At 34.0% G+C, this 15728-nt stretch overlaps 4 protein-coding genes across 14 annotated transcripts; 1 reads left to right on the top strand and 3 right to left on the bottom strand.

Annotated features, from left to right (window-relative positions):
* Positions 1–16: 16 nt before the first annotated feature.
* LOC107993404 (splicing factor 3B subunit 4) lies at positions 17–1958 on the bottom strand. The gene is made up of 4 exons (XM_017049795.3): positions 1811–1958; positions 1474–1557; positions 1117–1391; positions 17–1011 (listed from the first exon to the last, which is right to left on the bottom strand). The coding sequence occupies exons 1-4, from the start codon at positions 1842–1844 to the stop codon at positions 163–165; spliced, it is 1242 nt and encodes a 413-aa protein (XP_016905284.1). The 5' UTR covers positions 1845–1958; the 3' UTR covers positions 17–162.
* Positions 1959–2005: 47 nt separating this feature from the next.
* Positions 2006–3251, bottom strand: LOC107993416 (biogenesis of lysosome-related organelles complex 1 subunit 1). The gene is made up of 5 exons (XM_062083758.1): positions 2964–3251; positions 2740–2871; positions 2556–2628; positions 2273–2490; positions 2006–2172 (listed from the first exon to the last, which is right to left on the bottom strand). Exons 2-5 carry the CDS (start codon positions 2798–2800, stop codon positions 2138–2140), a joined length of 387 nt encoding a protein of 128 aa, XP_061939742.1. The 5' UTR covers positions 2801–2871; positions 2964–3251; the 3' UTR covers positions 2006–2137.
* Positions 3252–3269: 18 nt separating this feature from the next.
* LOC107993415 (protein AF-9) lies at positions 3270–9096 on the top strand. Of its 2 annotated transcripts, none has more exons than XM_017049815.3 (4): positions 3270–3420; positions 3501–3886; positions 3973–4241; positions 4319–9096. In XM_017049815.3, the coding sequence occupies exons 2-4, from the start codon at positions 3748–3750 to the stop codon at positions 6134–6136; spliced, it is 2226 nt and encodes a 741-aa protein (XP_016905304.1). In that variant the 5' UTR covers positions 3270–3420; positions 3501–3747; the 3' UTR covers positions 6137–9096. The 2 variants fall into 2 exon arrangements, with proteins under 2 accessions (XP_016905304.1, XP_061939698.1); XM_062083714.1 differs by having other exon boundaries at positions 3335–3660; positions 3721–3886.
* Positions 9097–9333: 237 nt separating this feature from the next.
* Positions 9334–15556, bottom strand: LOC107993408 (tropomyosin-1). 10 transcript variants are annotated; one of them, XM_062083748.1, is made up of 9 exons: positions 15091–15327; positions 14563–15001; positions 14010–14123; positions 12555–12845; positions 12120–12253; positions 11846–12034; positions 11690–11765; positions 11498–11630; positions 9334–10993 (listed from the first exon to the last, which is right to left on the bottom strand). In XM_062083748.1, the coding sequence occupies exons 4-9, from the start codon at positions 12792–12794 to the stop codon at positions 10911–10913; spliced, it is 855 nt and encodes a 284-aa protein (XP_061939732.1). In that variant the 5' UTR covers positions 12795–12845; positions 14010–14123; positions 14563–15001; positions 15091–15327; the 3' UTR covers positions 9334–10910. The 10 variants fall into 10 exon arrangements, with proteins under 10 accessions (XP_061939732.1, XP_061939730.1, XP_061939727.1 ...); XM_062083746.1 differs by having other exon boundaries at positions 9334–9718; positions 15091–15308; XM_062083743.1 differs by having other exon boundaries at positions 9334–11630; positions 15091–15345.
* Positions 15557–15728: the final 172 nt, after the last annotated feature.

Here is a 15728-nt window from a genome sequence, read left to right as displayed (position 1 = left end):
AAGAAAAAAAAAAAAATAAGATAAAATTTAAAAAATTTATTGTGAATTTGTCTTACAGAATATTTGTACAATCAGTTAGTATTTAATTATGTTAATGAATTTGAACACAGTCAAAATTACGTTTTTAAATTAAACATATCGAAGAGGGAAAAAATGATAAATTTAATATTGACTGGAATCGTGAGGCGGCGGTGGAGGGGGAGGACCTCTCGGTGGGAAGGGAGGTCGAAACTGTGGAGGTGGAGGTGGCGGTGGTCCACCTTGAGACACCGGAGGGGGTGGTGGATGCCTCCAGGTTGGTGGTGGTCGGGGAGGTGGTGGTTGAAATTGTCCAAATTGCGGAGGTGGAGGTGCACCGGTGGATGAAGGAGGTGGTGGTGGTGGAAATTGACCTTGAGGTGGTCCGCTTACGCCCCAATGAGCAGTAGGTGGTGGCGCTATCATTCTGGGAGTTGTTTGTTGCGCTTGAGACGTTGGAACGGGCATAGGTGGCAGTGGAGGTGGCATTCCAGGTGGTAGAGGAGGATGTGTTGCCATTGACATTGGGGGTAAAGGTGGCGGAGGAATACTCGCTGGAGGGAAACCGCTCGACGGTGGAGGTGGAACAGGTGGTGGCGGTGGGTGACCCATTGGAGGTCCTGGTGTCGATGGTGGAGGAGGAGGTGGTACAACCATACCGTGCATTACGTGATGTTGAGGATGATGAGCAGTTTGATGAGTCGCTGTATTTGAATTTGGAATTGGAGGGGGTGCTAAAGGAGGAGCATCGGCAAACAATTGATGAGGCCTATCTGCTTGACTTAGTGGATTTTGAGCAGCTAACAATCTTTCAGCCGCGCTACCATGCCTTTCACCTTTCGCATCGCGTTTGAAAGCATACGAAACAGAAATTGGTCTGTTGCATAGATATTGGCCATTCATTGCTTCTATACTCGCATCGGATGCATCAAACGAAGCAAAATTTATAAATGCAAAACCTTTTGAATTTCCTGTTTCAGGATCTCTCATTATCTGAAAAATATATTTTATATAGTATTAAATTATAATATTAAATTTAATTTTTATTTATTTCCAAGATATTAATTAATTTTTATTATTACATGTAACGTATATTACCTTTGGTGTTTGAAGAATTACTCCAAATGCACTGAAAGTGTCGTACAAAAGTTTTTCATCTACTTCCGGATCAAGATTCCCAATAAAGATATTAGCTCCAACATCTAGATTTTTTTGGTGAGCACTTGCTTTGTTTACTCTTATTGGTTTTCCATACAATTTTATCATATTCATTATTTTAATAGCATAATCCGCATCTTCTTCTCCCATAAATTCTACAAATCCATAGCCTTGATGCATTTGTGTCACTCTATCTTTTGGCATATGGACATTTACTGAAAAAATTATAAAGAAAATTTAATTATTCGAATATTAAAAATTAGAAAATATAACAATGGATATATATAAAACACATACCTACTGGTCCTGATTGAACAAATAATTCCCACATAAGGGACTCTGTAACTTTATCATCCAATCCACCCACATATATTGTGGCATCTAAAAGCATCGGAAAACATTTCAGTCGAGATATAAAAAACTGATTTACATTCAATTTTTATAAATGAAATTTCTAGAATTGCTAATCTACAAAGTGTTTATGAACACATAACCTAATATGATACATTTTTAATTTTAATATATTAAAATTAAAATTTTTAATATAATCAAAATTAATTAAATTACAATAAATATTTTAATTAAAAAAAGAAGAAAAAAAAGTATTGTTTATATTTTAAACATTTTAATTTACCTTGATTACGTTCGGCAATAGGGCCTGCTGCCATGATTACTATCTATGTGTTTCTAGTGATTTAAATTTATTTAAATTTATTTGGTAACCCTGGTTTTTAAAAACATTATTAAACTAAATTCCTAGACAGCGATCAATTAATTATTTCAATTCTATTATAAACTTTAATAATACTAAATAAATAAATTCGTAACATAAGAAAACAAGATAAATCCATTTATTTTAACATAATAATACAAACATAAAACAATATTAAATTTTATAACACTTATTGCTAAGTTTCTTTTTAAATATTATTGTAACATTGTGTACATTTTTGAAGTGCTTTCAAGAAGTGCTGGTTCCTTGAGCTTCTTGAGTAGCTATAAGTATATTAATTTTATATATTTTTAAGTATATTAAATTTTATATATAATATATTTATATATGTAAAATATTAATAACAAAAATGATTGTGTTTACCTTTGTAAGAATATTCCAAAGCAGTTGCTATAGTTCTCATATCTCCTTCAATGCTACGTGCCCAATTTTCAGCATCACCAATTTCTTTTAATGCACTAGAAAATGCTTCTACTAGGTTCAACCATGATTGTGTTTGTTTTGCAAAATTTGTTGCACTATGTTGCAATTGTTTTGCTTCTGCATCTAATTTCTTTTGATTGAGATATGCTTGTGCCACTCTATATGATAAAATATATATTCAATAAACAATTATATTTGTTGTCAAAGAACATCTTAAACTCACCCTACATTTAGATGATCAACTAAAGCTTGTGTCAAGTTACTTGCAGCTTGTACAGCTTCTTTTCTTTTTTGTTCTATTAAAAAATATTATTATATATAAATATTTATTATTTAATATATAAATATATAATCATAATTTTAATAATTCAATTTCTATAAAATCAAAAATTTATTTTTTTTTTTACCTTGTCTTTCTTTTCTCGCTGCTTGTTTGCTTTGATGCTCTTTTACAATAGTAGATAACATTTTTTATAAAGAAATTTGTATTAATAAAGTATCAGTAGGTTACATTTATAGTAAAGATTAGAATTCTCTTTCTTCATTAAATTATAAATAATATTATTGATTTCTTTAAGTATTTCTTTTAAATATATATTAAATATATATTGTTTGTAATAAATTTACTTACGATTAATATATCATATTAATATATTTATTAATTTTATTAAAAAACAAAAGAAATTATATTTTAATTTAAATATAAAATGTAAATATAAAAACTAAGATATTACACTATTAAATAATATATAAATAATGTTTCAACAATTTACACACATTGAAATTCAGTAATAAGCAACATTTAAATATGTGAGAATAATACGTTCTATTAATAAACAATGTGTCATTTGTGTGCGTTCAATCAAGGATTGGACAAAATTGTATAAAATCAAGAATTGATATTGGTATTGTTTAATGGAGGACAGAGATTTTCCTAGATGGCGACACATTCGAGCTTTTTGTTCTAGTATAGTATATATGGAATGACGAGTATGGCGACTAGTTCTAGTTGATGTAAAGTTTACCTGTTGATAATCGAATCGAATTTGGCTTAAGAAAAATTATCGAATTACCATAGCTCTTACGAGGTAAATTGCCTCTAATAAATATCTCATTTAACATAATATTCCACACTAATGTGGTGTTTCATTTTTTTATGTAAAACAAGTGTAACCAAACGATGTACCAGAATCTTAAAAGTACGAAAATTAGGAAAGAATTGCTGTCATAACTTATACATCTAGCATAAGTTGCTGAACAATGGTTTACAACATTACAAATACTCTGTGAAGGACCTGATAGTGAAGATTTTCATTCACAATAAAAATGTAATATAATTCTTGTGTTTACCCGCATAATTAACTTCCACTATTTTTTCTTTAAAAAAGTGTGTATCAAAAATTTCATATGAGAGAATGGCAATTCGTATCACATTAGAATGTGGACACGCATCAATGTTACGTATGCGGACCACTCCACAAGGATACACTCATGATTGGGAAGTATTTGTGCGGGGTATAGATAATGCTGATATTCACCACTATGTCGAAAAAGGTAAATATATTTTTGAATGTATATTATGTATATTTAAATGTATACAGAATGGATCATCTTCTGATATATTTTATTTTGTATTCCAGTGGTTTTTCAATTACATGAAACATTTACAAAACCAAAGAGAATCATAAAAGAACCACCATTTGTGATAAAAGAATCTGGTTATGCTGGTTTTGAGATTCCAATTCATATTTATTTAAAAAATAAGGATGAAGGTAGCAAAAAAATAGAAATTTTATATGACCTTAATTTACAAAAAAGTGGTCCTGCAATTACTAGTGTTATAAAGCATACAGAAATAATTAATAATCCTTCAGATGATTTCAAAAGGAAATTGTTAAAAGGCGGTGGTGTAAGTATATTTAATCTTATATTTACAGGTTCTTAAATTCTTCTGTATATAAATGGTAATAAACATTATATGATTAGGTTCTCATATCTAATTCTGAAAATTCAGTTGAAAAAAGTGAAACTAAAGCATTAACTATGGTTAATAAACCAAAAATCAATGGAAATGATACAAAAAAGCACAAAAATATAGAATCAAAAACTTCTAATTCTTTTGCTGAGCTATTTGGAACTCCTTTAAAGCCTACAAAAGTTATTCAAGATCCTAAAAAACCTATACAATCAGAAAAATCCTCAAGTTCTAAATCATTAATTACCACTGAAAAGTCTGATAAAATAGATAAAACAAAACTCAAGGAGAGCCCTCACAAAGATAATAAAAAAGAGAAAGTAGATGACAAAAAAGATAAAAGAATCAGAGATCAATCTAAAGATAAAATTCGTAATAAAGAAAAATCAAAAAGACCTCCAAGTCCTGGAAATAAAAGTCATTCTAGCCCTTCTAATAAAAGACCTCTTTCACCTACATCAATCTCATTAAAAAGACCTTCTAGTCCTTCTCTTCCTCCAGCAAAGAGACCGTCTTCTCCAAAATTAAAAGAAAAAGAATTAAAAAAAATAACAGTTGACAAAGATAAGGATAAATATAAAGAAAAAGATAAAATAAAAGATAATGGTAAGAGTGTTACCGATTCTTCTAAAAGTGAAAAAAAAAAGGATAAGAAAAAACATAAGGAAGATCGAGATAGAGAACGGAAAGATAAATATAAAGAAGGAGAACGGTCTTCTTCGAAAGAAACTATAAAAATAATAGAAAAGAAAAATGATAAGCCAGACAAATCGGAAAAATCCGAGAAAGAAAAAAGTCAGGATTATAAATCTACAAAAGATGGAAGAAAATCGCCGAGACCTCCGAAGGAGAGTGACAAACCAAAGGATGATAAGCTGCCAAAGATAGAAAAATCAGAGAAAATGGAAAGATCCGACAAAACGAAAGACAGTAAAAGTGATAAGGATAGGCAGAAACATAAGCATAAGAAAAGGGATAAAAAAGATAAACGAGATAGTAGTAAAGATAGGGATAAAAAAGAAAAACGTGATAGGATAAAATCTTCAACAGAGAAGCAAAATAATGTGCCTAATGTTTCAGTAGCTAATCCTCTTTCAACTCTATTGGCAGAAATGCCGGAAAGGGATAGTAGCGATTCAGCGCCATCCGTAGATGATGATTCATTTACCGAATCAAAATTGTCAGTGCCTGTCATTAAGAAAGAAGTAGAAAATATAACAGTGTCCACACCGCCAACCGATATGGCGAAAGCTCTTTCACCGACAATCCCGCCAGATATTAAAAAAGAAAAGATAGATCGAAGTAAAAGAGAGAGACCTAAAGGAAGCAAAGGGGAGGAGAAGGATACCCGAAAGAGAAAACGAAGGAGTGATAGTAAAGGCGATGACGAACATGTAGTTAAAAGAGAAAAGGATAGAGGTCATTCATCGTCACCCCCCTTAGAACCTGTTTCTTCCAGTCAATCACCCGTTGTGGTAGATCAGGAAACTGTTCATATGAAAGACAAAGAGGATCGTGGTGTCATGGAACAAATGGTTGAAAAAAATATCGAAGCAGAAGTGGAACAAGTGGCACCTGATTCCACGAATAGTACTTTGGTTGATTCAGATATGGGGGAACCACCAGTGTTTTCGGAAGATTATGTGTCTCAATTAAAAGACTTGCAACAAAAAATAATGACTTTACAAGATAATCAAGAATTACAAAGAGTTGTTCAAGTAATCGCAGAAACTGGTCAATACGAGATTACGAAGAAAACATTTGACTTTGATTTGTGTGCTCTGGACCGTAGAACGGTACAGCGTCTCCAACAATTTTTCGCATCGTGACCATCTGCTTAAATCATGACATCGTTTATTATATACATTGTTATTCTATGTATATTAAGTCGTTAAGTTATTTGAACTTATAAGAGAAATTCTTTCGCATATTATGTATATATATGTGCGTGTATATATATATATATATATATATATATATGTATATGTATATATATATACACACATATATAAAAAAATAAGTAAGACCCCAGAAGAATTTTGTAAATACTAATTTTCTTGATAAAAAAGAAAAGGAAGTTATCTTTTATCTTTTATCTAGAGATATGATTCAAATTTCGTCTTAATTTCTCAATTGCATATTTTCAATTAGATTATGAAAATATGTATAAAAATAAAATTTTATGTATCGCAATAAGACGTAATATATCGTTTATATGTTCTTCATTGTTCACTAGATCAGTTTATTTTCTTATATATTTTTACATGTTTCTAATATTTGTTATTTTTACATAAATAATGTATAATATATAATATATGTGTAATAATGCACATAGATTGTGATATTCTATATTATATTGTATAATATAGAGTATTTACCATTTTTCTGGGGAACATTAAAAAATGTGGTCTACAGTGCATTTATTTATGTTATGTAGACGCGACATATATATATATATATACATATATAAATTTATATATATATATATACACCTACATATATGTATATTTATATTATAAATATATATTTGATTTCTTACGTCGTAAATATAAAAAATTATGTTGATTTTTTAAGGTAATTGGGTGGAGTCGGGTCGTTTGAAGATTTTGTGCATCACATTGCCTTGTAACATAGATATATTCTTGATATTTCGCGAAGAATTTAGCGTAGGTTCATCTGCCTGAACCGAAGACACCTATTATATTTATTGATATTTTCGTACGCGATATAATTAATGTAAGAGTGAGCGAAAGAATCATTTGGTAATTTATATCCTATGTTAGAAAGAGTGTGATCATCGACATATTCCTTTATTATTATTTTACAATAATAATTATTATTATTATTTTACACTGGAAACTGATTGAACTTGTTTCCACAAATTTTCATAAAAGAAATTTTCAGAAATATTTGACTCGCGATAATAGAATGCATTTAATGCAATTTTTTTTTTTATTCACATGTACAGAGTATTTTTTAAGTATTATTAAGTTCGATCGAATATAAATAACATTGATACATCAACGTTAAAAAGATCAAAAGGTCAAAAAAGAAATAATTTTAATTTTTTTGATATATTCTATATCATAAATTTCTTTATGAATTTTTTTTTATACGCGTCAATGTTTCATCTGTTTGTTCGTCTCACGATGTATTGGAGTTGAATTTAATTCGAGTGAAAATCGATATTTCGTTTCACAAATACAGCACGTACCTGTCATGTCTTTTCATCCTTTTCGAGTTAAGTACCGCGAAAATTACATCGATATATCCGATTCGTACCGTGTGAATGTATTATCGAGGCATTAGAAACATTTTTTTTGTTTTCCATACTCTTATTCGTTTCATCATAAAATGACATCACAGAGCGGTCATGATGTTGCGTGCAATTAATACACCAAATAGTCTAATGTTTTGTATAATGAAGATTGTATATTAGATAAATACCGTCGTAGTTTTTATAGTTTTTGCAGTACAGTTATTTATTGTATTAGAAAAAGGAATGACTGTCGATTAAACGAGGAAGTATTTCAGTCGGTGCCAATTGGCATCGTATGTATTAAGCATTTTCTATGCTCGTTTTTGCGACACTCGAACAACGCGTTGCCAAAACCTTAATAACATTAATTTATTAATGTTAGAAAGGGAAAATCGAGATGAAACAAAGACTAATGAGGTTGTCGTTAAGTAAATTGAAAAATGAATTGAAAAATTGAACTGATTAATCATTCGAGATGTTGAAATATTTTTTTTTTCAATCCGTATTATGTACAAATTTAAACAATTTCATACAATTTATATTTATTTTATTGTTAACGTATTCGCCAAATGCATGGTATGAATCAAAAAAATTCTTTTAGAGCAAGGGCATTATTAGAACCTGCAGGATGTTTACTCTGATCTTAGATTCAGATCATCGATACATCGTTTATATTGTTATTAATTAAACAATTTTAACCGGTCATTCGAATCGTAAATTTTTACAAAAGCATACTATCCTTTGTTAGTCAAATGTTAAGAGTTTAAATGCCGTTTGTTGTAAAAGATATTTTATTCAATCCTCTATTAATGGAGATATAAAAAAAAGAATGTTCGAGTGCTTATTTTAAAAAGTGTATATCACGAAATAATTTGAATTCTCTCATTCTATCGATGAAGTAATAAGTATGTCAGTAAATGTGATGAAAGGGAAAGATTTTTTTGCCGAATGTCTGAATTGTTCGTATTCATTGTTTTTGACTGTTATAATTTTTGGTATATATATATATATATATGTATATATATATGTATGTGTGTATATACATATTTGTTGTATATACATATACACACATACATATTTGTATACAATAATGATAATTACCTGAATGTATGTGTGCTATTTTTTTTATCTTTCCTGTTTTGTAAATTCATATTTTACAGGCGAGATTGTATATTTTTGTTTTGCATGCTTGAGTTTTAACTATGAGTTAGATATCTGGCGTGTCATATGTGTCTAAATAGGTACATTCATCAAAATGAAATGGTCTCAAATATTTGTGGATCGTTGAAATAGACTAATGTTGTATAAAAATTATGCACAATTATGCGAAATGACGTTTCTAAGATATTATCAAGTGTAAATAGTAGATAAGAGGAAACGTGCATATAATTAATCATGACTTTCGAAGATATAGTACAAGAGCAGCACTCCTGAATTGATATGCCATTCGGTGTACATTTATACATTCAGTGTACATTTAATAAGTACCTTGGTAACTAATAAATATCTCATATAACTGTGCCTCTATAAGATATTATACATTTTCTTTTCTTATCTTTTATTTCTTATCTTTATTATTTTTATTTCTATTCGTGTTTCATAATTATTTAATTTACTTTATACTCACCGTTTCTTTTCACAGATAGACAATGATGGTATTTTCCGCGCAGAGAAAGAGAGATAAAAAAGACAGAAGAAACAGAGAAATCCTGCTGAAGGTAAAAGTAATTTTTCAATAAGAAAAAAAAAATCTATTGAAAGCCCTTGTAATTAGTAACGCATACCACATTACAGCAGTTTATTGGGTCTTGTGTAATATTTCGTACAACAGTGTAACAGAGTAAAATTCCTTACGGATCTCCATACATTGACCATCTTCGTCGCGGTAACGTCGTATAATTAGACGAAATGATATCCGATTTCCGACGATCTATCCTCAGCCTATACCTGTTTCGCTGATTTCGTGCAACGATTGGTCGTGTTTTAGAGTCCTTTATGCGAAACATTTTAGTTCCATCCCCACGCATGACATTGTAATTAATATAGGAAGCATAAAAGGACAAAGTAACTTAATATCCTGCCAATTCGGCGAATGTGGAGTCCATCTCGTCGGCGAGCGACTTGTATCTGTCCTTGTTGATGCCCAATTCGTCTGGAAAAGTTGATATAGAACAGTTGAATTTTTCTTTTTTTACGTGTATCCCCATTTAAACCTCTATCACTTTCTTTACATCTAAGAAATAACAATCCTACGTTTTTTCTATTCGATCCTTGTACATTTGCCCGGTAAACAGATTCAATTTGAATCGAAAATGATTTTTCAACCGATTATGAGTTTTCGTTTACCGGTCAAACACGAATCGATAAACTACTTGTTTCAATGAACTTAAAAGTCATTGTTTGTTCGCTATCGAAGGGATGTGTTAAACCCTACGCAAAAAGAAAAAAAAAAAGAAAAAGAAAGGAAATTATTATCTGATGCAACGACATTCGTCCTAAAAAAGGAAAAGAAAAAAAAAAAGTGCACACTTGTAATACAGCCTTGTTTAAAAATTTAAGAACGTCGTAAGGACGTGGTGTATGTCGATAGTGTGCTTGTACGATACAAAATTGCACAGGCACAAAAAGCATGGTGTGAAGGCAAACATTAAAGAAAGTGTTAATACTTGGTCAACTTTTTACTCGAAGCATGCAAGAATCGTGAGGTGTAGTATACCTTTGCACGAATGTAAGGCAAACAGTTTTGCGAGGGGTTGGCAAATGTACCTGATGATGGCCCATATAAACGTGCGAAGCTTTTTGTTTTATTTTTTTTATTCTGTTAAGCGCCTTGTGTGCTATTGTGTTCTTGTACGCGTATATTAATTAGACAATGCTCAACGTAAAACGACAAATTGCTAATTAATCTGTTCTTACAAAAAAAGTTAAGCAAAGCGCTCCCAAATCGGACGATGAAGAAAGAATTAAATATCGAGACATTAAATATAAAATGAACACAATTTTAAAGATGATCGATCGAAAAATAAAAATAAAAAATAAAAAATGTTCGTCTTATATGAGTGTGAATATAGAAAAGGGACAGAAACATAAAGTGGCTTTTTTTATAGCTTGATCTTTCGATTATATAAAAAAAAAAGTTTGTCAAAACGACAATAAAAAACGATAAGCCCAATTTTGGAAGCTATTGCAGCAGAAAAGAAAAAAGACAGCTAAAGCAGAGATGTATTTTTAAAACAAAGACAAAATAATAGAGATAGAAACGGCTAGACATGTTTCGTGTACAGGAATAAATGAGAAAATTTGCAACGAGTATGAGTACGAGTAGTATTTTGTTTTTTTTTTTTTTAGTAGCCAGAAAGCTCAGAGAATGTCTTGTCCAATTCTTCGCAAATCGTTTTGCGTTTCTCCTTCTGCTGGTGCAATACGTCTGTAAAGAAAATCAGTGATGTTGCTCGATGATGTGTCGTTCATTAATACGAATATTTACTAACGAACACTATCTTCGCAATCTCTGTAATTATAAAGCAATTTGTACGAGTAAAAGTGGATGATAATAGGATATTCTTTCTTCGAATCAATTTTTTAAATACATTCAATCCAAAGATCTAGATTAATCATCGTGTGACGATGTTCGATATTGGCAAATTGACTACGAGTCTTTGATATTCAATTTCGGTAGAACACCGGATAATGGAAGTGTTGTTGTCATTTTGCCAAATTACATCAGATACCCGTTTAAATTCGGTACAAAAGCACTCTGAAAATATTCTGCGGTAACAAAATAATGAATATTTTTTAAGAAAAATAAATCCACCCGCATATTTATAAAACGAGCTTTGAAATTTATTTGAAATTTGAGTATTTAAACCGTTATATTTAAAGATGATGTAACAGAAGATGGTGGGGGGGAAAAAAAAAATTAAAAGCTTACCTTCGAGCCTATCGACCTCCTTCTGGAGTTTCTTGACAGTTTTCTCAGCAAATTCAGCGCGAGCTTCGGCCTCCTTTAGTTTCACCGTCAAAGTCTTGAGCTGACGTTTAAATTCCTCGACTCTTTGGTTGGCCTAATCTCAATCCAAAACGAATTATTTCATGGAAATCGCAGAGATGCGATAGACCTTACCTTCTCTTCGGATACTTCCAGAGATTTCAAGCTGTTACCGACGACTTTCAGTTCCTCTTCCAGTTCCATGATCTTGCTGTAACGTTAGGACGGAACTATTTAAGTGAAAATAATTATTCATTGGCCGACGATCTTGGAGAATCTGAGAGGACTTACGCTTCACCAGACTTGACTCGATCTTCAGCGACTTCCAACTCATCTTCAACGAAGGCCAGCTTTCGCGATACTTCGTCCGATTTTCCATCAGCGTCCTCGGCAAGCAGACGTGCCTCTTTTAGCTGATTGGTCAGCTGATCCATCCTCTCTTCATCCTGCTGCGCACGATTTTCCAATACTTTGCACATACTGCAATTGCATTTCGTTAACGTAGCTCCACCTCTTGTCTTATCGACACGACATTACGATCCATTGATATTTCATTAACATTTACCGGCTGGATTCATCAGCGGCCTGAGATGCTTCGGCCAATTTGGCAGTGGCGGTGTTCAATCGTTCCTCGGATCTTTCCAGATCCTCCTCGATCAGTTGGACTTTTCGGTTCAGAGCGGCGACCTCGGACTCGGCCTGAAATTAAAACACGTCCCCGTGGCTCATTGACCCCCGTTTTCTCTAAAAAAGAAACGAAGGAACAAAGAGGACCGAACGATTCTTCGAGTTACGAGGCGTCGTCCGCAAGATCGTGCCATCGTAAAACCGCGTGTGATTCATCGATGTTGAAGAAACCATCGTATAAATATAAATAAAATTTCCCGGCGAAAAATTCATTTGGATCTGGTCCAAGATAAATTGGAGCGGTTTTGAGGAGAGGTAAAAAAATTTGGGGGAAAATGGTGTAGCGTTGGGACGTTGAGAGGAGCATACTCACGTTGGTCAGAGCTTTCTCCTTCTCCTCGAGATCCTTGTTCGCTTGTTCCAAATTTTGTTTGTTCGCTTCGAGATCGCCTTCCACCTGGGCGAGCTTCTTCTGCAATTCGCCGACCTCCTCGTTCACCTTGTCCGCGCGCATATTCGCCTCCTTGGCCTGCGCCTCGCAGGCATCCGCTTTATCCATCGCGTTGTCCTTCTCAAGCTTCATCGCTTGCATCTTCTTCTTGATCGCGTCCATGCTGGCGGCTTTTCCCTTCTCCCGGCTTCCTTCAAGAAACTATCGAGTTCGCTGAAATTTTCCAATTTTTCCTTTCGTTTAACCACCGCCCGACGGATCCTACGATCTCGTTCAGATCAGTTAGAGATATAGGAAAGTTGCAAACAATCAGGTGTGGTGGTTTGGCGCATTCCATTTTCCCGCGTTAATGACGTTAGTGACGAAATCAGAATCCTCAACAAGGATCAGAAACTTGGCTACTTTCCAAACGAGAATGGGTGGAATCGTTTTGGGATAATGGGTGGTTCAACGGTACCATCGTCGTCCCCTTATTGCCGTAAATATTCTTTCGAAATTTCGAATATTCTTTCGAAATGTCGCGCGAAAGATGGAATAATTGGCGGTGACTGTAACCTTGAAAATAGGCGCGTGGACGGCTCGGCTCGCGTATATTTTCACGAATTGAGCGAGTTGCGCGAGTCATAATCCGGAGGCAGATGATATCTCGTCCGGCTTCGCGATGACGAGGAACGGGGCACATCGGTGCGTCTACGGAAATAGCATCCATAGGCGGGCTCTATAAATATGCGCGGAACGACGAAGAGAGGACGGCGGCCGACGCTGAGGAGAGGACGCGAGACGAGGAGGCCAAAAAGCACGAGCGTAACCCAGAAGAACGGGCTTTACTTGGCCGCCACCAACGACCGACATTCGATCTAACTGCCGCGTATTAATAGCATTTACGAAATCATCGTCGCGATCTCGCGATCTCGATCCTGCATATTCGTTTCTTAGGATTCCACGACCGAGGCACAAGTTTTTCATCACGTTCTATTTTTGTTATTTTGAAATTGATAAGGATCGATTGTTGATTATTCCCTACAATTGCGATTATTTGTTCGGACGACTCTGTCGAAGAGATTCAATCGATTAAAGATAGATAGGATTTCCGATATAACGAGATAAGTAAAGAAACATTTCGACGAGTGAATGGGGCTACGTTCGACCCCCTTTCCTCGTTATTAATAGCACCTGGAAAGTTTCAACAATTTGGCCATCCACGAGTGCCAAAGTGACGTGATAAAGCGGATCTTTGGCGGTCAATAACAATAACGGATTCGTCGAGTTATTTAATCTCGGGCAGGATATCGTTAGATGGATTTTGGTCGCGTTACGAAATGGCCGAGGTTTGAGGGATTAATTAATGTAGATTGAATTGTTACTAATGCTACTTACGACATTGCGTTACGTTAAATCCGAAAGCAAATTTGCTCGAAGCTGTTAAAAATGCTGTTGTTAATTGGCAGCGGTTAATATGTGGCGAAAGCGTTCCGCTTCCTGTCGATCTTCCTGCAAGCATTTAAATCACTAAAACTACTGGCTCGATCGATGTGGATAGTTTGGTGTGTACTATTAACTGTACTAACATCGATTACAATTAATTATCGATAATTCACCGATAATCACAATCGATATCGATCTTAGTTTTTCAAAATACGCGATTCAACGGAATCGTGACTGAAAGCGTTGAATGTTCTGCGGTTGAAAATAGCAGACGTAAACGAAACGATTCGATGATGGCAACCGGTTTATTTTTGCCGCGAAGTGGAACAGAACGTTTCGTTCTTTTCACGATTTTTCGTTTACGCTTCTATCGGGTATCTTTGTTATCTGGTTTGTTATCTCGTGATTAGAAGAGACAAAAAAATCTTATCGTGTAAAACAGTTTTACTTTACACTGTTTGAGAGAAATTTTGTTAAGCGATGTTACAGGATTAACGCTACTTACAAGCATCGTCAAAGCGAAACATCAAAGCTTTGCCTACAAAGCCTTCGAGATGAAAATTCCTCGAAGTTAAAGCGTATTAAATCCACAGCCTTCCTAAACTGCGACACTCTTTCGAACGGATGCTCTTTTTCAACAAGATTGAAAAGCTTGTTAGTCGTCGAAGCAGTTCCATTAATAGCGGTCGTTTATCTTCGTAGCAACGAAACTGTTAACGATTAGTCGAATTATACTCTTCTTTCACTCCAAAACTCCTCTCGTCCAAGATCAAAGTCTTCAACATCTCGAACTCTCCATATATTTGTAAATCATGCGCGAGTGAAAATCCCACGCACACGTTCATCCACATACTTCCTTCCTTCCTTCCTTCCTTTCTTCCTTCCTTTCTTTCTTTCTTTCTTTCTTTTTTCTGTCACACTCGCGCCGCGAACACCGGAACAAGCTTGGTCGAGCATAATCAGCGAAGAAAAACAGGTAGAGAATAGAGGAGAAGCGATCGTCGAGAATGAATCTTCGTGATAATTCACTTACCTAAACCCGAGCGAGTAGAGTGGCGCGAGTCGAGTGTCCCGAGGGTGCTTCGAAAAGCTTCTTCCTCGGCGAGGACGCGGTAATCGAAGCGAAGCTCCCAAGGTGGGGAGCCCAAAAATGGACCGCCACAGAAAGTTCTACGGGGGTGGGGCCCTGCACGTTTATTTTCTGCTCGCGCCTCCTCGAAAATTTCTCTCACCTTTTGATCGGAACAGGCTAGCTGGATCCATCGATTTTTATCGAATTTATATAGATCGATATGTCACGAAAGGAGAGAAATTGAAATTGATGTTTTCATTTACCACGTTTTAGTTATCTTCGTCGATCATTCGAGATATATATTGGTTATATAAAGATAAGATATGATATAGTTTTGTATCTAATTATTAATAATTAGGAGGAGGTTTATTTTATAATTTTTGACAAGGCCATTTCGACACGCGATCGAAATCGACACATCTCGTCGATCTCGTTGTTATTTTTGAGTTTATTTCGGTTATATACACCGAACACTTTTTAACTACAAGTCGGAGAGGCAGAAACAATAAACTTTTGGAATGGTAAGCTCGCGTAACCAACCTTGAAAAAAGGCGATAAATGTAATATTAACGATGAAATCGATGTTCCTCCAAAGCGAA

This window comes from Apis cerana, linkage group LG13 (genome assembly GCF_029169275.1).
Source record: "Apis cerana isolate GH-2021 linkage group LG13, AcerK_1.0, whole genome shotgun sequence".
Classification (NCBI taxonomy): domain Eukaryota; kingdom Metazoa; phylum Arthropoda; class Insecta; order Hymenoptera; family Apidae; genus Apis; species Apis cerana.
This window is presented reverse-complemented; position numbering and strand designations above follow the sequence as displayed.